Here is a 26924-nt window from a genome sequence, read left to right as displayed (position 1 = left end):
GTATCTAAATGTGAATGTATAGCATGTCTCTCTCTCTCTCTCTCTCTCTCACACACACACACACACACACACACACACACACACACACACACCACTATCAATCAACTATGAAACTCTTGCCAAGCTGGTACTGAACTATTTCTGAGTATACTTTAGATTAGATCTTCCAGGTAGTTCAAAATCCAACTAACTCAACTATTGTCTAGATCAGATATAATACCTACTATGTGCCAAACATTCATGTGATGTGCTTGGAATACAAATAGAAAAGACACGCATTCAATGAGTTCACTGTGTAATGGAGGAAGAGGTTGCTGAACGATGGTGATGGAGAAAGGGTAAGGAAGTTGTAATGAAAACAGAGATGTATGCCTATTTTTTCTTACTAACACAGTGAAATGCAGATATTAATATTAATGGTAATATTAGTTAGCATTTATAAAGGATTTTAATGACTGGGAAATGCTTTTCTAGTATTACCTGATTTTGTGAGATATTAGAGAGGAAATACCTGGTATTGCAGTAGATAAGAGTATCTTTGGAGGGAATCAATTTTTTGTGAGTGTTGAGACCAAAAAAGGATGAGAAAAGAGACTTGGGATAAAGGGGGGGGGGGTTGTTAACAATTAAAGAGTTAGGGGGGAAAAATATTCCAGAGGGCAAGTGATTGAAGGATAGAGGAGGAAACGGATGGTAAGTGCTATTGTAAAAGTGATTATCTTGCAACGCGGCTGTCTTTGATTTAAGAGTTTTGTCATGTTTAAATTTTGAATATTTAATCTGTGAATTATATTCAGTTTTGAAGTAATTAATTCAATATACTTGTAAACCACAGGGAATCTGATGCTGCATGTAAGTGCTGATGAATCTCCAGAGGTGAATAACTATTACTGGAAATGTACTAAATAACCAATGGCAACAATAGTGTGTTTAAATTGTTTCCTTTTATTTTAAATATACCCATTACAGCAATTTGTTAGGCATGTATAGAGCACTGTTATTTACATATCCAGTGTTTACTCTTTAGGGATGACTCCTGGGCAAACTCAGTGAGGGGCTTACAAGTAATGCAGGAAATGAGGCTTCTAGGAGATCATATCTTTTGCAGCCAGACTGAGAAACTTTGATAAAGTTCCATATACATCTTGGGATCCAAGTAAGCATTTCTGAAGTCTGTATTGACATCTGAATAAAATGTCACAAAATTAAAAGTAGAGCAAGTAACTCCATTTCTTCACTAAGTCCAGAAAGACTTCGATGAGCAGGATCCCCATTGCAATAAATTTTGAGGGAAAAACATTTCAGGTGTCATTTCCTGCTTGAACAGAGCTTTATGTTTGGATCAAAATGGAGTTCTCCAAGGAGTGACTGAATGGATAGATATGCTCTGGCATTTTGCCTTTCATGGCTTATTAAAACATGTCACCCAAGTTAGCTTAGCTGCCTTTAAAAAACTATGTTATGTACATGTGATTGCAACTTTAGAATACAGTTGACTCCAGTGAGGGGGAGGAAATAAAGTCCAGGTCATTGTTTGTTCAATGATATGTACATCAGAGACAGTGGAGGGCAGGTCAGTTTGTATATGTGGATGGCACAGCTGCTGGCTCATCATTTGGGCTGAAATTCTTCTCCTACTTTATATCAAATCTTGTCATAGGGATCTTTATCTGGAATATTGGCTATCAGATCTCTTTACCTTCCACTGAAATAGTTAAATTGATCTCACAGGAAGCTATATTTTATAAATAAATAGGAATACCACTCTTTGTTTTCAGCCTGCTAACACAGATGTTTTATAATAAATCATATTATGTATTGGCCTCATTCAATTTTGGCAAATGACTAGTTTCCTTGAAGGAGGGGAAAAGCTACACATAACTTAAAAAATAAATGTAATGCTTTCAAAAGTACTGCACAGGATTTTTCCACACCATCAATGTCAGGTATATTATTTCATCCAATCCTATTGAAACTAGTCATTTTTATCATTAATAAGTACTTCTGAACATTCCTAGCAATTTCAGGCTAGATATCCAAACCTAAAAATAATAAGATAACTCAAATGAAATCCCTGTGTTTGGCCTGAACATCTCCAAGCAATGGATGGAAAGAATAGAGATTGAGGATTTCTTTCTTTTAACCCAAATAATTTGAATTGACCTCATTGCTTGCCATTTGTCAACTTGACTTTGTTTAAAAATGGTTTTACATGCTTGTCAGTAGTAGTGAAGAAGGTCTGCTAAATTTTTTTCTTTTAAAAATTTTTTATTAATTGATTTGTGGGATAATGATTTTTTTTAATTGTATGAGGGGAAAGCAGCCAGAAGCAAAATTCTGCAATATGGAACAGATTAATGAGAATTATTTATTTTTGGTATTTCTTAATGTCAAATTGCTGCAAAACACATCCAACATAGAACCCCCAGATGGAAGATTGGGGTGAGGTGAAAAATTTACTACATTTTTCTGCAAAACTGTATAAAGCCAAAACAACACTGGTAATTGGTCCACTGGCATCAAAGTTAATGTTTCACATAACCAAACACTCACAATGAGCTTTTGAAAGGGCTTGAGTCATGCACACATATTCAAAGGAGGAGCTTGTAGGTGGTTTGGAGTACTGGCAGTGTATAAATGCTCCTTATAGAACATGTTGGACTCACCAGTCTTCTCTATTTCTCCATTGAATATTAACCCAATTTGAGCATCTCCACTAGCATCTTTCTTTTCCAACACTTCTGCTTTCAAATGTGCATTGGTTACTAAAATAATTATTCTAAAGGAAAATTGATGCTCAATATAAAACGATTGTGTTGCCTTTAAGTGTGGAAAAATACTCTACAGAAAAATAAGTAGAAAAGTAATTTCTGATTAATGTGTGGCTTTATCTTTATAGAAAAATCAAGATGATTAATTAGTGTGCTTGGAATGGCCCTTGCAGGACAACATCACAATGATACATTACAGTCACAGTTTATATAATAACACTATTGTCACAATGTAATGAAATCTAAGTCAAAAAATATTAATTTACAAACTGTACATTTGGCATTTGTTTTCTGGGTATTGTTTTTTTCTTCTTCCAATATTTGATTAAGAAAACAACAAAAGCAACAAAATAGTGCAAAATTACAGTGCATTAACACAGCATAGCATAAATATCATCATAATCATTTCGAAAATGGGAACTTTTTAGCTTACTCATTTGTTAGATGGGCTCTTAATGGTTTTTTTTTTTTTTTGGTGAGTTGGACCCTTTTAGAAGTCTGGTTAAACTTCTTCTCAGAATAATGTTGTTAAATACATAAAATATATAGGATCATAAATATCGAAATATTATTATCAATGAAAACAAATACATTTATGAATGCCAGAGTTAAGAACACATGGCCTAGAATATGGTGACACATTGCCTCAGTGTTACACAGCCGTGCCTTGCTGGAGTGTGAACCAAGTTACTATGGTATATAAAATTTTAATTCTGTGTGATGAAAAGTAGAGATGAATAAGAAGTGCATAGATAACCATGAAGCCTCATAGGACCATTAATTCTACCCTCTCCTTCCATAGTTTTTGTTTTATTAAAGTTTCTAAGTTGTAACAAAATCAATGTGAGTACCACCATCTTTTTCTTTTTCCTTATGACAGAGGCTTTGAGACAGTCAAATTATAGATGGAAACAGGAAAAGATAAGAAGTGAATGTCCCCAGGAGGTCCAGAAACTAGGTAGTCAGCCTTCTCCAGTGCATCTTTAAATGTTCTGAAAATAAGATAATAAATTTAGAGCTGGGAAAGACATTAGAGGTCAGGAAGCACCCAGTTCCTTCTATTTTACAGTCAAATAAACTGAGTACACAGAGGTAACATGACTAAGTGAAGGTAGCAAAAGGACAGAATCAGCATTTGAACATAGCCCATCATCTCAGATCAGTTTCTCTGCACTGTATCATCCTTCATCTCACTATTTCTATTCTCCTTTTCTCCACACTCCCAAGAGGAGAAGCCCTTTGGCAGATGACCACAAAAAACACGGGCATAACAATGAACTCAGAAGTATTTGCTTATTTATCCATATTCCTGAACCATCTAAATCAATGTGATCTTTTTATTGTTAACTACCAAAGAAGACTGAGATATGAAGCATGGAATCTGCTATAGTCCCTTTGACAGAGGAATAACTGAACCACGTAGTTCAGTTCTTCCATTTTACAAATGAGGAAACTGAGGACCAAAGAAGATGCCCAGAGTAACATAATGAGTAAATATCATTTGGTAAATAAACAAAAAGATATTTTGACTCCCAGTCTGGTTTCTTTAATTGAAATATGATTAAAATGTTTTAGCTATTTAATACCATGAGTCCAGACATAGGGATATAAATATGGCATTGCCTCTGTGTCTGTACTTTTGTGTATGGCTAGGTTAGTCCTTTCCTTTCAGTTATGTTTTGACTGAGCCACCAACTTGCAATGAGTAGCAGGACACACAATGTGGTAAAGTTTGAAAAAAATATGGAAGAACATAGTTTCATCCACTGGAATGAGAAAATACAGACACACTGACAAAATATTTACTGGCCTTTGGATGCATTGGATAGTCTATCTCATATTTAATAGAATATAATTGAATATTAATGCCAGAAGGAATATTAGAGATCAGTTAGCCTAACCTCATTTTGCAGATGAAGCTAGTGAGGTTCACAGAAGTTGAATACCTTGGTCAAATGAACATACAACTAGTAAGGACCTTACTGGCCCAGAGATTTCCACCCCTCCACTGGCTGTTTCTGTTTTGCTCCTCATGCTTTTTAATGTTGTTTTAGCCCTGGATTTACCCACTTTTCACTTTCTAAAAAAAAAATCTTCTTACCCAGAGATGTTTCTCTGAAGATAGAATTAATCCATGACCCCAATTCACTGATTTAGATTCATCTCAAGAAAAGCATAAGTATATTCTGACCTGGGGAATGACCTGACAACATGCTTATTATTTGCTTAGGCATGTCTGAATTTATTGAAAAGTCTTTTCAAAAAAGAGAAATCATTTTACTTCAATAAAGTAGCACAAATGCTGATATAACATGGTTCCTCACAAACCAAATAAAACCTAATAATTAATTCTCATGAAAGATGTCATAAGATACATGGTTCTAGAGACAAAAATCTTTTTATCCAGAAATAAAACTTGAAATTTTTTCCTGCGTCCCTTTTATATCCGTAACAGCATATAACTTCCAATAGTTTCTCTAAATCAAGAGCTCACTTTAATGTAATGGGAATTAACTCCAACCTGAAATACTTTCTTATCTAAATAATATAATTTGACCTCAAACACTTTGGTCCTTGTTCTTAGATGAATTCTTTCTTGAACGCTACTTGTTACAATATTGAGTAACAATGCTACTTGTTACAATCACTCAAAACTGGGTCATCTACCCTTTTTCCACACAGCTAATCAGATATTTTGGATTTATTCAAGAGCTCTTAACATGAAAAACCAGAATAGGAAAATCCTCATCTCATTACAGGACACTGAAGCCACTTTCCCTTCTCTAAATGATGCTAATCTCTTCTTTGGCAATCTCTCATTAGATGAGGAAGTTATATTCTATGATTGTCTTATCTACAACACTGATGATGGCTAATGAAGTAAATATGAGCTTGAGCACCTCTGTGGTAGCTTGAGCACATATTTCTCAGTATAATGAGCCATCCAGGTTGTTAATTCAGTGTTCAGCAGCAATATCTGCAGAGCCTGCTTTTCTCTTTCCTTTACTCTTAGTAATCAAATTAGAATACAGTCATGTATACAAGAAGTCACCTTAAACATATGACATGCCTTTTTGTAGATACTCCTTTAGAGAAATTCAGTATGATAATTGGGAACTTGTCCTAAGTGAAATTCCAAGAAACATTTGGGCATACTGTACTTTCACAGAGCTTATCGTGCCCATTTGGTTTCCTATGAACTTGGGGCAAAAAAAATCAAATTCTAGACCTGTTTTCTGATATTTTGAGTGAGAAAACCAATGATTATTTCCAACAGACATTTTAGGGTATATTATCGCAATCACTTAGTATTTCCAGGGCCATTCTTTCTCTTTGTCCTTACACATATTTCTATATCTCCTGGTGGCATCTACCTTATTTTCTTAGTTGTCATACTATCTCTTAAAAAACTGTCTTATTTCTGTTGTATAGATTATCAGTATTAATCTTATTTCTGTTATTCAAGTTCAAAGACATTAGTAAGAGGCTTACTGATAATCACATCATTTCTGTTCCTTAAATAAAAAATATTCCATATGTATTGGAATTGTACATTATTCTTTGCAAGTTAAAGCACTATCACTTTATTCATTAATTCTTTGGAAAGGAGGTATCAGACCAATTTATAACTGCTTTTCTTGTGTCAAGTTAATCTGATTCTAGATCATCTATAGGAGAAAAATAATTCCCATCTTTTTTTCCAAAATGATTTAGGAAATAATGTATTTGATGATGTCACCCAATATGAATCCAATAACATCACTCATGTACACATGCCAATTAATCTATGAAATACAAAAATCACAAATGTGTCTCTACCAATGTTATATTTACTTTCTTCCAAAGACAGTTCTTTTAGTTTATTAACCTTCAAATACCTTTCTCAAGCTGTCTATTATTATCTAAGTCAACTTTTAGATAATTGGGCATTCAGTTAACTTTTAATTATTTGTATAGATGAATTTTATTAAAATTTATTCTCAAAAAACTACTTAGCAGGGATTCTTGACTGAGGAAGAGCCCATCATATACAACCCACGTACATTTCATGGAAAATGAAGATGGAAGGTATCGGAGATTATCTAGTCTAGCCTCCCAATTTTTCAGGTATAAAAGTTCAGTTTCAGAGGGGAGAAATCATTTATCCAAAGTCATCCAACTATTTAAGAGAAAACCCAGATACCAAGCCCAAAGCTTTCTCTGTAATAACTTCAGGTGATCCTTTTTTAACTCTTCATTACGTCCTTGAGAAATGCATTTATCAGGTTTTAGAATTGAAAGGAACACGTAGACGAGAAAATTGTCATCCAGAAAGGTTAAGTGACTTGCCAATGATAATACAACTAGGGTTAGAGTCACTCTGAGGCTTTAGCAAATTACCCAGTAGGAATGATGGTGATGATAAAAATGAAATCATGACTATCTTTATAGAATCTCTCTGGTTCATCTACAAAATACCCAATAAAACTCAGTCAGAAAAAATCTTATAAAAGTGCAGCTAGGTGCCTCAGTGGACTGAGATCTAGTCCTGGGTTCAAATCTAATCTCAGATACTTCCTAGATATGTCACCCTGGCCAAGTCACTTAATCTCCATTGCCTAGCTCTTACCTCTCTTCTGTAAGGATCAAAAAAAAAAAAGACTTCTAGGAAAATGCCTAAACTTACATGTGAAATGATACTAAAATGTCTAGATAAAAATCTCTGTGAAAATAACTGAGTATCTCTGATGATCAGAACTTAGCAATAAAACAAGTACATATAATAGAGGCAAGTAAGAGGTAAAACAGCTTTCAATGTGTACAATTGTAGCTGATAGGGACTATTATAGTGGCTATACTTTCCAACCTCATTTTGCAGATCAAGAAACTAAGGAATGGAGAGGTTAAATAATTTGATAAAGATCATTATGGATAGAGCAATGGACATAGAAACAGTAAATTGAGTCCAATTCCAGCTTTAAATTCTTACTAGTTATGTGACCCTGGGCAAGAAATTTAACCTCTGCCTCAGATCCTTATCTGTAAAGTGGGGAAAATAGCACCTACTGCCCAGGTTTATTGTGAGGATTAAATGAGATATCTGTAAAATGCTTTGCAAACCTTAAAGTGCCACACAAAGGCAAGATATGAACCCATTATCTGACATTAAAGCCAGTATTCTTTCCATTGTATCACATTGCTCATTAATATAATACTTTTTGTATATCATTTGGGCATTATACTGTCCCCAAATTCTTTGAATTTGGTTTTACTTTGTGAAAACAATTGTTCTGTTTTAGTGACATATAGTTAAAACATTAAGATCCCCAGGCTCTTTTTTAGTCTTATATAGAAGTATTCTCTGTCTTTGTTTTCAGAATTAACATAGTGGTAAAAAGATAATTTCTGAGATGTTTTAGTCCTTATTTCTGCCTCTAAGAATGGCAGACTGAGTTAGTCCTCTTAAAAGTTGGAGAATCTTGCCCTCCCTCTTAAATCTATTCTAAGACCATTTTCTAGCTTGCGTAATATGAGAAGATGATCAATTATGCTCTAATCAAATATTGGAAGAACTTAAAATAATTCTTAAAATAATCATTTAGTGCTCATAGGTAGGCATAAGAAATAGTCTTTTAATCAGTAAATCTGGTATGTTTTAGCAAAACATGAACTATCTATGAGTAAGAGTTGATCTCAACCCCCAAGGGCATCAATTGACCAAATGGATAAATAATAGATCAAATAAAATGTGAAACATTACTTACATTTGGCACATGTAGATTAGAACTGTGACATTTAGTTTTTTAAAAAATTTGCTGAAGAACCAAAAACCCATTCTATATCCTTCCTAACACAATGGAGTATCCTGTAGACTATTTTATTATTTAAAGTCATACAAAACATTAAGCATTTTCCATCTTATTGAAATTTCATTGTGAAAGTTCAGTGGATCTCAGAGATAGGCTCTAACCTGAGTGTTTCATTAAAAAGAGATGAGATAATTTCTGAACCATCACCCAATACTTAGTTCTCTTCTCAGAACCTCTGCTTAATATGTTGGTAGGAGTTTGAAAACTGGCAGTCTAATAGCTATTTCTATCTAACATAATTTTCTGATCTTTTTGAAAAAGTTTTCAATGACCTGAAATGCAGAGTGAAGACTGGGCAGGTTGAAAGTTGAAGAAATAAATGCTTAAACCAATAAGTCCTACATGTCCTGCCACTTGATTTAGACCTGAAAGTGCCCTGGGCCTTCAAAGGCTCTGCAGCAGACAATATTACCCAATACTCTGTTTTAGCATTGGTAATTTGATCAGTGTTTTAGGTTTACATTAGTCTTCCTTTCCGATTTTATTTTTGGCAGCTTAAGCCGGTAACATTTATGCTTATTATGGATTCTTTTTATATTAAATTTTATATTAAAGTGCTGCTGATTTTAGAAAATTGAAGATATCCTATCATTCTTTTAAGACCTTAACATAAATATGATTTAAAGAAACATTAGAATACCAGAGATACAATTTTCATTACATTTTGGAATAAAGAACACTAAAATTCTGTAGTTTATACAATCTTTATATCCATAAAGCATTCACAGCTTTGAGAATTTCATTTAAAAATTAACAGCAATCTACACCACAGAATCAACATACCTTTGCACAAGTAGGAATAATAAAGGAATTTCACATTTCAACAGGCATTATTCAAGTTATTTGAGCATGAATGCCCTTTTGTGTATTGTATTTCCCTTAGTATGTATTGGTAACACATTTAAACAAAAATTTCCTGAAATATCTTATCCAGAAAGATAATACCACATTTTAGATTTAGTACTTTTCTTCTGAAAAGTCAATGTGTGTCCATGTAGAGGATTCATTTGATTAGGGTGTACTAGTATCAATAAATTTTTTTCTTCCTTTGTAGAAACTGAGGCACAGCTGCACTATCAAGGCAGCATGGTTTCCAGAAAGATCAGTGGACAGGGATTCAGGAAATCTGGGTTCTAGATTGATTTTTGCCATTTATTAGCTGCATGATTGTGGGCAAGCACAACTTCCCTGAGACTCAATATTCTCTTCTTTAAAATGAGATGATTTTATTAATAACTTAAAATAACAGATATCTAAGGTTCTTTCCATTTATAAAAGTCCATTATCTAGAGACAGAGAACAGAAATGTTGGTCCCTTTTCTTTAACATATCAGGAGCAGGAAAATTGATGCTTCTACAATTGTGGCTATGCAATTCTGCTAGAGATGAGCCAAGGTGAATAAAGGATTTTGAACTTACCCCAAATCAGACAGCAGCTGAGGCAACTAGAATCTAGTTCTCTTGATCTCCAGAGCTGCTCCCTCTTTATTTATAAGGACATCACCAGTCAGCATAGGTCAGATTTTAGGATATTGTGACTGGTTTTTTAAGCTTTCAAAGAAAATCAAGTTTACATAGTCTTAGCCTGCCTTAGGGCTTTTGAAATATGCCTTCAACAATCCTTCCTCTTCCCATTTTAATTTTCTTTGACATAATAAATAACAAATACCTTAGGAATAAGTATTCAAGTCCATGTATTTTGAAATCCTAAAATAAATTAATGTGAAATTTTCTTTTCTCAAACAGATAGTCAGTATTATCCAATATGTAGCAGTTAGAATATTGAGTGAAAAATTCTGTTAAACAAAAGGGAGAAAAACCTGCATCATAACCACCCTTAATCTGAGTATTGTTAGCTATGTAGAATGGAGAAAAAGGCTATTTTCTTATTAAAATGAAAAATGTTCATTTAAAATCCACTCACTAGTACATGCAAGTATGTGACTTGTAATCTAAGGGCTGGAAAGGATCTCAGGTCATCTAGCCCCATTGGTATCTGAGTAGAATCGAATTCCACATTATCCCTGACCAGATTTATCCAGCTTCTACTTGAAGCCCTCTAGTGATGAAGAACTCAGGATCGGAGAGGCAGTCCTATTACTACTTCTGGACAGTTCAGATAGAATGAAAGTATTATAGAGCCTTCTAGAGACGCATTCCTTTGGCCCCTACTCTGCACTATATCTTCTCTCCCTGGCCTCTTTCTTTGTCAAGTGATCACATTTGATCCTGTTTCTCAGGCATTTCTGTAATTCTGTAAAGCACTTGGGAACTATGGCCATGACTATGGCCACAAATACTACACACAGAAGGAATACTTGAATAAAACATGGAAGAATTTTGCTCACATACTCAGGCTTTTCATGGTAAAGATAATGCCCATTCAAATAATTTACCTATATATATAGACATCCTTAAAATTAATTATTCAGATGTTATTCATATATGCCACAATAGCAAAAATATATTAGTTTGTATGTAAAAATTTTTTTACATCAAAATAACATTCATAATAATTATTATTGGTATTTCCTCTAATACCTCTCTTTTGCTGCTAGGGGAAATTTTTTTTTTGTTGTAATTCTTTTATCAAAGTGGAAATAGTCTGGTATATCATTTAAAAGTTGCTGATATGCCATTTCCTAGATGATAAAATTGTGAGTGAATAGGTTTTTCTTAGTACTCCAATACTCCATCTTAAGATAATGAAAGTAAAAGTATACAGTTGTAAATTGTAATGCAACAAATGGTTGATTAGATTTCTGGATAACATACTAATGCTCCATTAAGAGTTTGTTCTTTTTTCCTTTTTAATGCATTAATAACTGCCTTCGCAAACATAGTATTCAGATAAGATGAAAAGGGAGGCAACTTTGCCCTTTGTTAATCTTGAGAATACAAAAAGATTAGTTGTAATTCATTTGTGGCACATTCCTTCCTTGTTACATTGTGGAAAAATAAATTACAGAGGAAAGAATTAAATGGAAATACTCCATGATACTATAATCTTGGTCTTCATTTTCCAAATAAGATTAAGCAGCTGATCAATGTAGAACCCCAACAATCAAATAACAAATTTATATTTCTGACAGCCTAACCCAAATGTGGAAAAAAAACCTAAACATTGATTAAAAATGATAGTAAACAATAAATTATATTTCAGTGCAGATAATTAGCTATATGCAGTATAATTTAAAATTGAATGCTGAAGACTGCTGATGTTGATCTTTAAAACTAACATAATATAAATAAGGTACCCAAGAGAGTATGGTTGAGTCAACTGTGGTACAGAACACAGATTGATGTCTCTCTTTATTATCACAGCTTGAAATCGATTCCATCAGAATCCTCTAGTAAGTGTGCAAGTGATGGCAAATGTTAATTCCAAAACCATTTCTCTAGATTGCCAACGGACTTGTATTCTTGGTGTCTCTTCACGTGGTCGCAAGCTAAGCATGCGTGTGTTTCCCAGAACCGTGGCAGATTCACTGTGAAGGTCTTCCTCCAGTTAAAGTAACTGAGATAGAGCTTATCATTTCTGTCTAGCTCCTTAAGATATTTGGCTAGCTCACTGGCAGAACTATAATCTTCAACATGAATGAAAGAGTCTCCCGGAATAAAATTCTCATAGTTTTCCCTTGATGGACCTAGAACGACAGGGACTGTACCAGCCAGAAGGGCATTGTAGAGTTTTTCCGTGATGTAATCTTTGTGGATCGAATTTTCAAAGGAAAGGTAAAACTTACAAGAAGATATGGTAGGAATCAAATTTTTATCATTCAGATACTCTCCAAATGCTTGTCCGTAGGTATTAATTTCAATGCTTTTGCTTAGCTCGCTGTAATATTTGACTCTTGCATGCTCAGGATTCCAGTTACTGACAACCCAGCACACCAGCTTCTTCTTGCTTGGCACTTCAAACACAAGAGAATTTGTGCTGACCTTCATGGAGCCGTAAGGCACTTGTATATCTGAGTCTCGGCGATAAGTCAGAGTTAGATTGAAGAGGTGTTCAATGCCACTCTTCTGCGGTGTGTGGGTAGGAGATTCCAAGTTCATCCAAATCCACTTCTGGAATGGTGGTCTAGCCTGCTGGGGTAAATTAGTTAGATCCCAACTGATGTCTCGATGATGAATCAGAACAGCATGGGATTTGTTGTAAAGCGCTCGATCTGTGGTGAGATGACACCCATGGATGTTAAACATTGGTTGACAGGAGGAAAGGTCAAATGTCTGTCCAAAAGGCCATACCCAAATCAATATGATGGTTTCATTCAAATCATCAGTTTTGCTGGAAAAGAAATTTTTCATTTTCAGTACAGAGCTGCTTGTCTCTATGGGGCCAAAGATCCAACTGTTGGTAGGCTTGATGTAAATGAGCAGGCATGCCATAAAACACCCCAGGATAATGCAGGTGATTAAAAATGGGCGAAAAATTCCTTTGGATGTTGATGTCATAATTTTTTTCTGTGAAAGAGAGGAAAGAAAAGTAAAAATTTAGATCAATGAATTATGATTTTGTATTCCCAAAATGTATCTAATTAAAACAATTGTGGTGGCTCAGTGGATTGAGAGCCAGGTCTAGAGATGGGAGCTCCAAGGTTCCAATGTGACCTCAGATACTTCTTGGCTATGTGAATGTGAGCAAGTCACTTAACCCCCATTGCCTAGCCCTTACTGCTCTTCTGCCTTGGAACTAATACACAGTACTGTTTCTAAGATGGGATATAAGGGTTAAAAATAATTACATTTTTAGTATCATCAAATCATGTAGAATAAGAGTCCACAGATCCGCAGGGGGTACATGAACAAGATTTCAGGAATGGGGTCTATGAATGGAAAAATACACTTTTATTTTCATTAACCTCTAAAATTTAGCCTTTTCTTCCCCTCCCTTAGGAATGTAGGCAACAAAATATTATTCTCAGATGGGGTCCATAGGATTCACCAGACTGCAAAATAGGTCCACGATATTTAAAAAAGAAAAAAAAGGTCAAGAACCTTTGCTATAGAGTATTTAAAAAACAACAACAACAAAAAACAACTCTTACTTTCTGTTTCAGAATCAATGCTATGTATTGGCTCCAAGGTAGAAGAGTGGTAAGGGCTAGGCAATTTGGATTAAATGACTTGTCCAGGATCACACATCTAGGAAGTGTCTGAGGCCAGACTGGAACCCAGGACCATTTCTAGGCTTGACTCTCAGCCCACTTAGCCACCTTGCTGCCTCCCACTTAGACATAGACTATTAACAAGTTGTTATTATTAGCCCTAAATTCTCACAATCCCATTCCCAGACAATCCAGACCTTATATGACAAATTAACTGACAATGAGAAGCACAAGAATAGTCTCCATGATCTCACACACACACACACACACACACACACACACACACACACACACACACACACACACACACCCCTAACACTCCTTAATGGAGTTTCAGTGCATTGAGAATTTCTCCAGGGCCTTAAAACCTGAGCATTGGCCAGGAGTTCGTGCTGATGGACCAGAGAAGAATTCTCCTTCTTCTGTGTGTCCTTGAGGATCAAGGCTCCTATTGGTCTACTTGAAGCTCTAGAGTCAAGACTTTCTCCTAGGTTATTTGGAATCAGTGACCTGGGATTCAATAGTTCACAGGCTAGGGGGCAGCTAGGTAATACAGTGAATAGAGAGCCAGCCCTGGAGTCAGAAGGACATGGGTTCAAATTTGGTCTCCTATTTCCTAGCTGTGTAAGTCACTTAACCCCTTGCCTAGCCTTCAACACTCTTCTGACTTGGAACCAATATACAGTATTGATTCTAAGACAGAAGGTAAGGGTTTTAAAAAAATCAACTCTGATACATTCTAGAACTAAAATCATGGATAAGTCACCAAGATTGCTCTATCTGTGAAATGGATAACAATTCCCATACACTTCCCTGCCATGACTGTTTTAAAGTTCAAATGAAATAATATGTGCAAAGAATACTGCAAACTAAAGAGTTTTTGATATTCAGGGTCTAAGAGAAGAATCTGGGATCTTTCTGGTTTAGGAACTTCCTTTATGTCTTGAGATCACTGATGCTTATCAAAGTACTTCCAGATACTTAGGAACTGAATAGAATTTACCACAGGTGACTGATCCTCTGGTGACAAACTTCTCCTCTCTAGGCTAGGCAGATCTTCCACTGATGGATTCTGGGTCTAAAAGCCTTCTCTGCTATGGCTTCAGCTCTAGTGGCTTAGATCAAGTAAGTAAAAAAAAAATACCTTAGAAGATGAACCCATAATATTATAAATATGATCTTTCTCAATAAGATCACAGTAGAAGTTTATATTGAATGACTTTTTTTAAAATTCCACCTGCCAGTTCTCAAGTTAGACATTAGAGTCATTCTTGACTTTTTCCTCTCCTAATATTTAGTTGTCAAGTCTTGTCTCCACCACCTGCCCCCTTTTTCATTACTTATATAGCAAGCACCTTGGAGCAGGCCCTAAAGAAGTTTGAATTATAGTGGGGTAGGCAAACATAACTATAACTAGATAAGAGGGAAGGAAGGAAGGAAGGAAGGAAGGAAGGAAGGAAGGAAGGAAGGAAGGAAGGAAGGAAAGAAAGAAGGAAGGAAGGAAAGAAGGAAGGAAGGAAGGAAGGAAGGAAACAAGGAAGGAAGAAAAGGCAAATAATCACTTTCTTATTATGTGCCAGGCACTGTGCTAAACACTGGGAACACAAAATTAAGCAAAACAAAAGAAGATCTCGTCCCTGGTGGATCTTAAATTCTAATGGAGGAGGCAAACATGAATATAACTAGATAGAAGTAGAAAGATAATCATAGATGATGACAGATAAATATACATCAATATGTTAAATGAGACAGAGAGATAATGGATTAAGATTTTTTTAGAAATATTTACTATGTGCCTGTACTATGTTAAACATTGGGAATACAAGCAAAAAAGAATGATAGCCCAACCCTCAAAAAGCATACACCTACAAGACTTCTGGGGCTGGAGCCAAGATGGTGGAGTAATCCTCAGCAGCTCTGTGCCACCATGAGAATCCTCCCCAACCAAAATTAAAATATCACCACATAATGAATATAGGAGTGAAAGAACCAACAAGGAGATGGAGTGAAACAACTTTCAAGAAAATAAAAACCCAAAAGTTAGACAACAAACATCTGGGGCACTGGGGTAAGAGGAAAACAGACCCAGCAAGAAGCTGTAGCAAGGAGGGAAGAGCAAGCCAAGAGCAAGCCACACTTCCCCCTCCCCCATATCTGCTCTCTAAGGTTCAGGAACCTATGACCAAGCCAATGTCCAGACCCTAAGACCCTGCTTGAGCAAATAAGAGGTAAAAACCAACCCATATCCCTGGGAATTTCAAAACTGTGGAGAAGTCTGGAACCCCAACCCAGGGAATTCTAGTCTGGGCTTGGGACAAGGACTTAATTCACACTATGGGATGGATGCTAGTATTAAGTAAATAAGTAAATACTGATCTTTTGGCCTAAAGTTCAGGGCAGAGCTCCAAAACAGGACAATAATGGGTGTGCCTGATGGGATCACATACATAGTGAGACCAAACACTTGAGTCTAAGCCTAAGGTTAGATTTTGATCATTTCCTGACCCGGTCAAGATCAAAGTGAGAGCAAAAACCTATGCCTAAACCTAAAGCTATCAACATCACAAAGGCCATTTGAATCATCAGGGGGAGGGGCTTTCAGAGCTCTCATACCTCAGACCATCAGATCATCCCCCTAAGCCTACCTATATATAATTAGATAGGAAAAATGAGCAAACAACAAAAATAAGCACATCTCCTTAAAGAATTGTTATAAAGACAAAGAACAAGGTACAGACATAGAAGGGGGTAGTGAAAGCAAAGGAAACACACTCAAAGTCCAAAAGAAAAATATGGATTGGACAGATTCAGGAAGAACTCAAAAAGGACTTCAAAAACCAATTAAGAGAGGCAGAAGAAAATTGGGAAAGAGAAATGAAAGTGATGCAAGAAGAAATGAAAGTAATGGAAAAAGAAATGGGCCAATTGAAAAAGGAGAACCAAAAACTGACAGAGGAAAGTCAGAATTGACTGCTGGTGGAGTTGTGAAGTAATCCAACCATTCTGGAGGACATTTGGAACTATGCTCAAAGGGCCTTAAAAAAATGCCTACCCTTTGATACAGCCATACCACCGATGGGCTTATACCCCCAGAAGATAATAAGGAAAAAGACTTGTACAAAAATATTTATAGCTGTGCTCTTTGTAGAGGTAAAAAATTGGAAAATGGAGGGGGGGGTGTACATCAATTGGGGAATGTCTGAACAAATTGTGGTATCTAAGGGTGATGGAATACTACTATGCTAAAGGAATAGTAAATTGGAGGAATTCCAGGTGAACTGTAAAGACCTCCAGGAATTGATGCAGAGTGAAAGGAGCAGAATGAGTAGAACACTGTACACAGAGACTCATACATCATGGCCTAGGAATTAAATTTTTAATGGTTTGACTAAAATATATGAAAATTATAAATAATGGGGGTCACCAATTCAAAGTAGTATTGCTTAAAGTCAAAGTGACCTCTGATAGCTTTTATTTACAAAAGAGGCCAAAAGAGTGAAAGTAGAGAAATGCAAAAGGATAGAGAAGACATTAGCCTATCTAATTAACTATTGCTCCAATGCTCAACTCAGTCAGGAGTTGTTGACCTTCAACCAGAATTAAACTCTCCCCAGAAAATAGGAAGTGAAAGCCAGCTATCCACTCACCCAAGCTCCCTCCAAGAGGCAAGTCAAGACAATGACTCAAGACTTTCTTCTTGAAGCTACCTTCTTTCTTGAAGCCAAATTCCTCTTAAAGCTGACCTTAGCCCTAGCAATTCAGGGCCTTTTATAGAGGTTTCAAGTCCCTTCCCCTCTTCACAAGAGCCAATCACAGCTTTCAAATTGCCCAGCACTGCCCAAGAGGGCAGTGTCTGTAGGATCTTCTCACCTTCTGGAGGTGTGAATTCTCCTCAAAAGGGTTCACAGTTTCCTGGCTCATTGAGTTTCTGAGGATGTGAATTCGTTAAGTGGTTTGCAGCTTCTCCACCTAGTTCAAGATTCTGTTGATTCAATCAAAAGGTAGATAAAGGAGAGTTAATTCTGTTTTCACAATCTAGTGAGGTACTAAGTAGGGGTACTTAAGTTATTGTTAAACAAAGTGTTAACTCCAACTAGTCAAAGAGAATAAAGGATTCCTTTTTTACAAGTATAAACTTAGAATAGACAAAGGAAAAAAAGAATTCCCATTTCACATGGCACAATCAAATTTAATAGACTTTTCTACTAGCAGTAACACAATGACTCAGGACAATCCAGGGGAACTTGTGAGAAAGAACACTATCCACATCCAGAGAAAGAATTGTAGGAACAGAAAAACAGAAGAGAATCATATGATTGATCATGTGGATCAATAGGGATATGATTAGGGTTTTGATGTTAAAAGATCACTCTACTGCAAATATGAATAACATGGAAATAGATTTTGAACAATGATACATGTATAACCCAGTAGAATTGCTTGTCAGCTCTAGGAGGGAGAGGGAAATCATGTAACCATGGAAAAATATTCTAAATTTAAAAAAAGGGGGGGGGAGCACACCTTCTAGTGTGAAAAACAACACATAAAAGGAGCTAAGGGGGCAGAGAAGGTACAGGGAGGAACCTATCTGATTTCTACCAAATTACCTTCCAAAAAGCAATGATATAATGCCTCAAGACAAATTCCATAGCAGCAAAATTCATGAAGACAAAGGTAACATAATTTTTCATCCCAAACCAACTTAGAAGCCTATATGAGGGATCTAGTGTACCAGGGAGGAGGCAGAGCTCAGTGTAGCAGGGCAGGCACCACTAATGAAACAGGCCTTGGGCACAATTGAACCTCTCTAGCCCAAAAAGAATTAATGAAAGAACTCAAAAAGGATCTTAAGAATCAAGTAAGACAGGTAGAAAAAAATTGGGAAAAGAAATGAGAGCAAAAAAAGTTTAATAAATTTATATCTTAAAAACCAGAATAGGCCAACTGGTAAAAAAGGCACAAAAACTCAAAGAAGGGAATTACTTAAAAAGCAGAAGTGGCCAAATGGAATAAAGATATATAAAAATATTCAAGAGAAAAACTTCTTGAAAGGTAGATCTAGCCCTTTAGGAAAAGAGGTACAAAAATTCACTGAAGAAAAGAACTGTTTACAAAGTAGAGTTGGCCAAATAGAAAAAGGAAGTACAAAAGCTCATTCAAGAAAATCATGCTTTAAAAATTAGAATTGTGCAAGAGGAAGCTAAATGATTCCATGAGACAGCAGGAAATAATCAAAGTCAAAAGAATGAAAAAATAGGAGAAAATGTGAGATATCTCGGGGGGAGGGGGGGGAATGACCTGGAAAAAATCTAGGAGAGATACTTCAAGAATTATTGGACTAGGGGGCAGCTGGGTTACTCAGTAGATTGAGAGCCAGGCTTTGAGATGGGAGACCCTAGGTTCCAATTTGGCCTCAGACATTTCCTAGATGTATGACCCTGGGCTTAACATGCTTTGTCTAGCCTTTACCACTCTTCTTCTGCCTTAGCACAAATACACAGTATTGATTCTAAGATGGAAGGGTTAAAAAAACTATTGGGCTACCTGAAAGCCATTAAAAAATAGAAGACAAACTAGAAATTGAAAGAATCTACTAACCATCTCCTGAAAGAGATCCCCAAAGGATAACTCCAAGGATAAGCCAAATTCCACACCTCTCAGGTCAAGGAGAAATTATTGCAAGCAACCAAAAAGAAATATTTCAAATATCATGGAGACATAATCCAGATAACATAAGACTTAGCAGGCTTTTATAAGAATTTTGGAGGGCATAGAATGATATTCCAGAGGGCAAAGGAGGTAGGAACTCAACCAAAAATCATGTACCCAACAAAACTGAGCATTATCCTTAGGGGAAAAAATTGGTATTCAATGAAAGAAGACTTTTAAAAATTTCTGATGAAAAGATTAGAGCGGAATGGAAAATTTGACTCTCAAATACAAGACTCAATAAAATTACAAAAAGGTAAACAGGAATTGCTGGTGGAGTTGTGAATTGATCCAACCATTCTGGAGGGCAATTTGGAACTATGCCCAAAGGGCGATAAAAGACTGTCTGCCCTATGATCCAGCCATAGCACTGCTGGGTTTGTACCCCAAAGAGATAATAAGGAAAAAGACTTGTACAAGAATAGTCATAGCTGCACTCTTTGTGGTGGCCAAAAATTGGAAGATGAGGGGATGCCCTTCAATTGGGGAATGTCTGAACAAATTGTGGTATATGTTGGTGATGGAATACTATTGTGCTAAAGGAATACTATTGTGCTAAAGGAATAATAAAATGGAGGAATTCTATGGAGACTGGAACAACCTCCAGGAAGTGATGCAGAGCGAAAGGAGCAGAACCAGGAAAACATTGTACACAGAGACTGATACATTGTGGTACAATCGAAGGTAATGGACTTCTCCATTAGTGGCAATGCAATGTCCCTGAACAATCTGCAGGCATCTAAAAAACACTATCCACAAGCAGAAGATAAACTGTGGGAGTAAAAACACTGATGAAAAGCAATTGCTTGACTACAGGGGTGGAGGGGATATGACTGAGGAGAGACTCTAAATGAACACTCTAATGCAAATACCAATAACATGGAAATGGGTTTGAATCAAGAACACATGTGATACCCAGTGAAATCGTGCATGGGCTATGGGAGAGGTGGTGGGAGGGGGGGGAAGGAAAAGAAAATGATCTTTGTTTCCAATGAATAATGTTTGGAAATGTCCAAATAAAAATTAAAAAATTAAAAACAAAACAAAACATTGACATGAAAAAAAAAGGTAAACAGGAAAGAGAAGTCAAAAGATTTATCAATAAGGGTAAGCTATGTATATCCCTACACGGGGAGATAATTCTTGTTATGCCAAAGAACTTTTGTCATTATTAGAGTGGTTAGAAAGAGTATACATAGATAGAGGGCATGATTGTGAGTGAAATGAGTGGAATATGATGGGATGATATGTAAAAAATAAAGAAAAATTAAGAAATAAAAAAGAGGAATGTATTAGGAGGAGAGGTAAGGGAAAAATAGAATGAGGGAAATTATTGCACATAAAAGAAGCATGGGAGAGGTGGGGCTGAGGAAATATGTGAACCATATTTTCATCAGAATTAGCTCAATGAGGGCAGAACATACACAGTCAATTGGATATAGAAAGTTATCTTACCCTACAGGAAAAACAGGAGGGGAAGAGGATAAAAGAAGGGGGATAGGGGTGATAGAAAAGGTCAAATTAGGATTGGGAGAGGTAGGGGTTTAGGTTCCATAAGGTTTAGACTGGATTAAAAAAAAAAAAACCAAGTATAAATAGGATGAAAATAAAACACAGTGGTAAGAGACTTGACAAGTTTCATTCATCTTCTTTGAGACACAATCTCCTTGACTACAAAAAATAGGGATAATAAGACTGGTACTTCTTGTTCTTGGTGTTGTGGTAAAAGAACCTGTAGCAATTGAAAGTTTCTTTAAAGGTTCAGCTCAAATACTATTTTTTCTCATTCACTCAGTTGTTAGTATATTAATGATTCTACTGACCCCAATTTCCTTGGTATGTATTTTGTATTTACAAATCTGTGCACATTGTATTCCCATTCTAACTTCTAATGATCATGATATTTTTATCTAAAATGTATAGATTACATGGTAGTCTGGTAACCTTTTAAACAGCAAAGAAATATGAGTGATTATTTAGAGAATTAAACAGTAACAGGAGGGAAGTAAGCATTTATGAAGCACCTACTATATGCCATGCACTAAATGATAAGTGATTTACAAATATCTCATTTGGTGAAGAGTAATTCAGCACAATCATCAATTTAATATCTTTAGATTTTACTTTATAATAAAAAAAATATTTTCCTATCCTGATAATGGTACCTTTGCAGAATTTTCAAGAGATGAATGAGGAGGAAAGGATATCTTTAGAGAGGGAATTTTGTGGAGAGGGGGAGAAGAGCTAGATGGATTCTTCTTCAGACTTTATCTCTGAAACTTCCCCAAAAGAGATAGGTGCATTTAAAAACTTATCCTAACAATGCATCCAGGAAAAAAACAAAACAGGAAAAAAAAGACCAACTTTAATAACTTGTTAAGTAGGTATGAACTTGATCATTTAATCAGACAACCAGACAAAAGTCCAGAAATGAATGACTTGAAATAAAATTGACAAGAGGTAAGAGTCCAATTAGTTCCCACCATTAACACTACATACTGCCTTATTTGTTTCTCTCAGGATGCTAGTATACAATCTGAGCAAGCTCCAGTTATCTAAAATGAGTGGAACTCACAACTTCAGAAAACTCTGTTGTTTCTAGGCTTAATTGAAAGGAAAAACAATTCCAGTTTGGGGGTTTCTAAGTGAAAGTAGAAGACCACAAACTTGGTACCTTTGGAAAAGTAGGGGAGCAACAGCAATTCAGGAGAACTTTTTTAAATCCCCAGACATCATATAGTTTGTAAGTTTCACTTCCTTTAGGTTATAGCTATTTATATTTGCTACAAGACAAACTTTACAGTATGAACATATAAACCAAAATGTTTGCAACTGAGTTTGACTATTATGATTAATTTAGTTTAAAAATCTTTTTCTTTATCTCTGGTGGAAAAAGATACAAGATTGTATTATTTAAATTGATTTTTATAAAAATTTATCAAAATACTTCCCAAATCACATAGTGTGAGTGAAATCAATTTTTCTCAGTGCTTTAAGTTTTTTTCCCCTGAAGATAATAAGAATAAAAATCCCAATATCCAAATAATCTGCTTGCTCTAATGATGACCTTTTGTTTTGGGACCTTTTTGGGAGTCAGTATAAAGATAACAATTTCAATAACTATAGAAAAGCCAATCTTAAAACTTAATTATAAAAAATTTCCAAAATACAAAAAGGAACAATCTGTAAACAAACAAAAACTGAAGCACTTGGTCAGGTAGATTTCTTGAAAGAGAATGTTAAGCAAGAATTGCAACACACCATATTTAAAGAATGTCTTTGTTCTCTGAATTGGGTCTCTAGACTACACTGATTTAAAAAACAAACAAAAAAAACAAATCACAAACTATCAATAAATTAAAAAGCCTATCCTCTCCCCCCATATGAAATTGGAAATTCTCATTATTGTTTGAATTTATATCTCCTACTGTAACCAAAAGTCTACCAGTCTTGTTAACTAGACCACTGCTGGCCAATTTCCTGACTGAGTCTTTTGGCTTAATTTTCTGAAATTAGAGAAGTGAAAGCATTAACATTAATGTTAATATTTTCTATAACTGTTTACAGGAGCATAGCTTTACACTTCATTTTAATGCAAATCTTAGGTTGAAAAAAAATTGTTTCTTTAGTTTTCCATAGGTTCTAAGCTAAGTTTAGAAATCTGTTAGTCAAACTCCATTTCCCAGATGAGGAAACTGAGATGAAAATAGAGATGAAAAGACTTACTCAGGATCACTCAGAGAGTTAATAGCAAATAAGGCACAAAGTCCAAAGCCTCACATTTGGGTCTTGGGTTCCTTTTTCTGTATTCCTGCCTGAAGATTTCCTTATTCTTGCTCCTCTTTTGTATTATTTTCTTCAAATGTTCCCTCAATGATCCCAGGAAGGGCTTGAGTCTTATCCACATCTGGACTCAAAGAGTCACCAATTCATCTCATGAACAAGAAATTACTGGGAATTTCTTCCTTGGTTCATACACTAGAAAATGCTAAGTTAGGTTTATGAAGTTAGAAGTGGGAGGAACTTTAAGAGGTAATCTTGTTCAACCCCTTCATTTTACAAATCAGGAACTGAGGCTCCTGGGATTTAAATAAACTGATCTTTAGAATCTGTACCATTCTAAGGGAAGGTCTTAATTATTAGATATACATGGCATCTACCTCCTGGAGTAGCCATCTCAGTTTTTATCTAGTCTAGTATGCTTCCTGAGTACTTCAGGGTAGTCCTTCACATTCTCTCTTAAATAAACTGGCACATTTTCTCTTAATCTTCCATGCACTTTATTTTACCTTCTGGCTCCAGGATGACATAGACTAGGTTCTGACAGCTCAAATGCCCTCTTCTTTGCTTTCTTCTCAGATCCCAAACTGCAAGAATGGTCTCTGAGCTGTGATCCCTCCCTAAACCAGCTTTACAAATTCCAAAGCTCCTTTCTTTTGGACAGAAAGCAAATTTACACTCTTTGAAGCTCCTTTTTAACCCAGGGACTTGATCTACTTCTTTTCTATTTATCTCCCCCTTTGCTCGCTCTCTCTGTCTCTGTCTCTCTCTGTGTCTCTCTCTCTTTTTGCACTCTGAAGCTCCCAATCTCGGTTAGTCTCTATTCACCTCAGCAGTTTTATTTACCTGTCTGCTGTGCTAGAAGCAATCAGATCTGGCACTAGGTCCCAAGTAATCTGGCCTGTGTACCACACAAAGGCAATGTGGCTATAGCTGATGCACGCTATGGATGAAATGTTTCCTTATAGTGATTTTTCTAAAACTCATTTAATTCTCCGTGACTTTTGTTTTTACATGCAAAAAGTTATGGCCTTTGCTGTCATACAATCTTCTCATACTGGAGTCAGCCAGGAAGGCACTGTATCTTTGGAAAGTCTGGGGAGGACTGGAAAGAGGAGTTTTTCTTTTTCACCACAAGGAAGGACAAGTTATTTGCACTTGTAAAAATAAATGGGGATCACGGTCCACAAGTCCAGGTAAGTAACAATGAATGCCCTGAGGAATTTTGCCTTCTTCCTTCTCCCCCCACTCCTGCCACTGGACTGATTTCTTTCTGATGTTCTTTTATGGAATTGACAGAGCTAAAATATGTATATCTCATTTGAAACTCATACTTTCACATTAGCATTAGCAAAACTCCACCTCTGAACCACACTCAGCTGTTTGGGGCATCCCCATCCATTCATCCATAGTTATATTCTTTATTTATCATGATGATTCTACAGCTAATATTAGCACACTGTCAAGATTTCATACCACAGGCAGCTTTCCATTTAAATAGGCTACTCTGCTCCCTTGTCTCAGTCCAGTATTCCCTGCATCTGGAACATGCTCTTCTACTTTCCATGAACAGAATATACTCTCCTCTTCTCTCTAATTTCCATAATCACTCCAGTTATTAGAATTCTGAGGGACTTAGGACAGAGAATATCCACCTCTAAAGAAAGAACTGTTGGAGTTAGAATACAGAGGAAAGCATACGATTTTTCAGTTGTTTATTTGGGTATAGGTTTCAGGGTTTTGATTTTATAAGATTACTCACAAAAATGAACAATATGGAAATATGTTTTGGATTATAGTACATGTATAATGCAGATCAAATGGCCTGCCAGTACCAGGCAGGGAAAGAGAAGGGAGGGAGGGAAATAAGTTCAATCACATTAACTTAGGAAAATGTGTGGAAAGTCATTACAAAAAATTAAAAAAAAAAACACCATAAGAAACAAATTAAAAAAAATAATAATTACATTTATTATTGAACTACCTCTTCTCTGAAATAAGTCTGCATGTCACAATTTAGTGCCTAACTCCTGTATATATTCCCTTGTATTCTTAATCACAGAATTTCCAGTTGGAGGGAAAACTAAGACTCCATTTGTTCCAACAAGATCTCTAATACATTAATGGATTGCGATCTCACCAAGTTGGGAGCTCTAAAATCATAACCCATCTATGTATGCCTCTCCTGAATGATTTTTACCGCTGCTTTCTCTTAGATTTGTATGGGAGGGTCTTGTTCTTTCTTCAGATGGCAAGTGAAGCACTCTGCTGTCCATGCCAACATTCATTTCTACCCATGACTAGCCTAGCTAATTTCTCCTCTTCTTTGGAGCTCCTTAATGTTGTAGTTCACTTCCAAATACACCTCCTTTGCCTTCTGTGCCTTATTTTTCAGCAGTCCTGGCCCATGTTTCAACCCATGAAATAAAGACACTCTAACCTATTCCCTTTTGGATCAAAATATTCCCTCTATGACCTACCTTCAGACAGCTTCTCTTGAAAATCTCCATTCAATGGAACTTACTTCCTTTGGAGAAAATATGCCAGACTTCAGAAAAGTTCTATGTATTGGGAAGATTTTCCTTCTATTAAAGCCTAATTTAACTCTATCTCTACAGCTCTTTAAATTATTCCAGGCGGGGAGGGGAAGGGGCTAAGAGAAATAAATCCAACACCACTTCCTGGAGACTGTCCTTCAACTACTTAACAGCTATTGTTTTCTCCACACTAAACCTAATTGCTCTCTAAAGACTTCATTTAGGCTTTCCCCACAAACCAAAACCAAAACCAAAAGATCATAGCCCAGGGGTCTTAAAAAGGCTTTATCTTGAGTATCTTTCTCATAGTCAGGAGCAGTAGAGCAGAATAAGACATTTAATACTGTGGATACTTGTTGATTAAATTGAAATTAGAAGAAAGTGTTGAACATTTGTTTTGCCCCCACTAATACTGATGGGTATTAATATCATCAGCTTGTCACCTTGAAATCTGGAGACCCCAAGTTTGTCACAGTCCCAGGTCTTGGTCTCACCAATTTCAGACTGAACAATAGACCTTAAAGTACTTGATAATCCCAGTTTAGGTGGTGCTAGCAGACCTACTCAAATGTTAAGTACCCTTTTAGTCTTGGAAGTTTTCCCCCATGGTATCAGAGATCCATTCTAAGACCAACACCTGGGCAGGGACCATCCTTTTAGTATCCATGGTAAGTAGACCACCCTCTGATGCCTCAGCCTCTGGCTCTGGTTTCTTTCCTGTCAGTGTAGTTTGGATCTCAGTTCCTTGTAACCATGGTAATGTCAATCAATCAAACTTCCCTGTCCCCAGAGTTCCCCAAATTCTATTGTTCTTTGGAGAAATCATCTAGCATGATGCATTCTCCCAGGGATCTATTCCTGGAAACCCTGATAATCTCTGATGCTGGGCTCTGTGATAGGTTATTTTTTTCTGGCTACTTCAGTAGTTCTGTTTTTCCAATGTTAACAAGCTCTTAGAACAGCCAGCCTGGCTTTTAAAAGTTCTTAATAGGGCTTCATTCATTCATTCATTCATTCATTCATTCATACATACATACATAGAGTGCTGGACTTGGAGCTGAGATGCAGGTTTGTGTCCTATCTGTGACACTTACTGTGTGATCATGAACAAGACATTTAAGTTTTAGCTTTCTTATCTGTAAAAGAAGAATAGTTCCTACTTCATAG

The 26924-nt window shown here is 36.0% G+C and overlaps 1 protein-coding gene across 7 annotated transcripts in view; it reads right to left on the bottom strand.

The window, feature by feature from the left end:
* Window positions 1-925: 925 nt before the first annotated feature.
* The window catches only part of FUT9 (fucosyltransferase 9), a 267862-nt gene continuing 241863 nt past the window's right edge, over window positions 926-26924 (bottom strand). For 2 of the 7 annotated variants that reach the window (XM_007484337.3, XM_056818606.1), the window contains one exon: window positions 926-13087. In XM_007484337.3, the coding sequence (XP_007484399.1) occupies window positions 11999-13087 (1089 nt within the window). In that variant the 3' untranslated portion in view covers window positions 926-11998. Of the gene's footprint in view, window positions 13088-14734; window positions 14847-15971; window positions 16261-17378; window positions 17558-17601; window positions 17714-26924 lie in introns of those variants that run through there. The other 5 variants (XM_007484339.2, XM_016431195.2, XM_007484338.3 and 2 more) reach the window with 5 other exon arrangements.

Source organism: Monodelphis domestica, chromosome 2 (genome assembly GCF_027887165.1).
Source record: "Monodelphis domestica isolate mMonDom1 chromosome 2, mMonDom1.pri, whole genome shotgun sequence".
NCBI lineage: Eukaryota > Metazoa > Chordata > Mammalia > Didelphimorphia > Didelphidae > Monodelphis > Monodelphis domestica.
The sequence above is the reverse complement of the archived record's forward strand: the minus strand, read 5'-3'. Positions and strand labels throughout refer to the sequence as shown.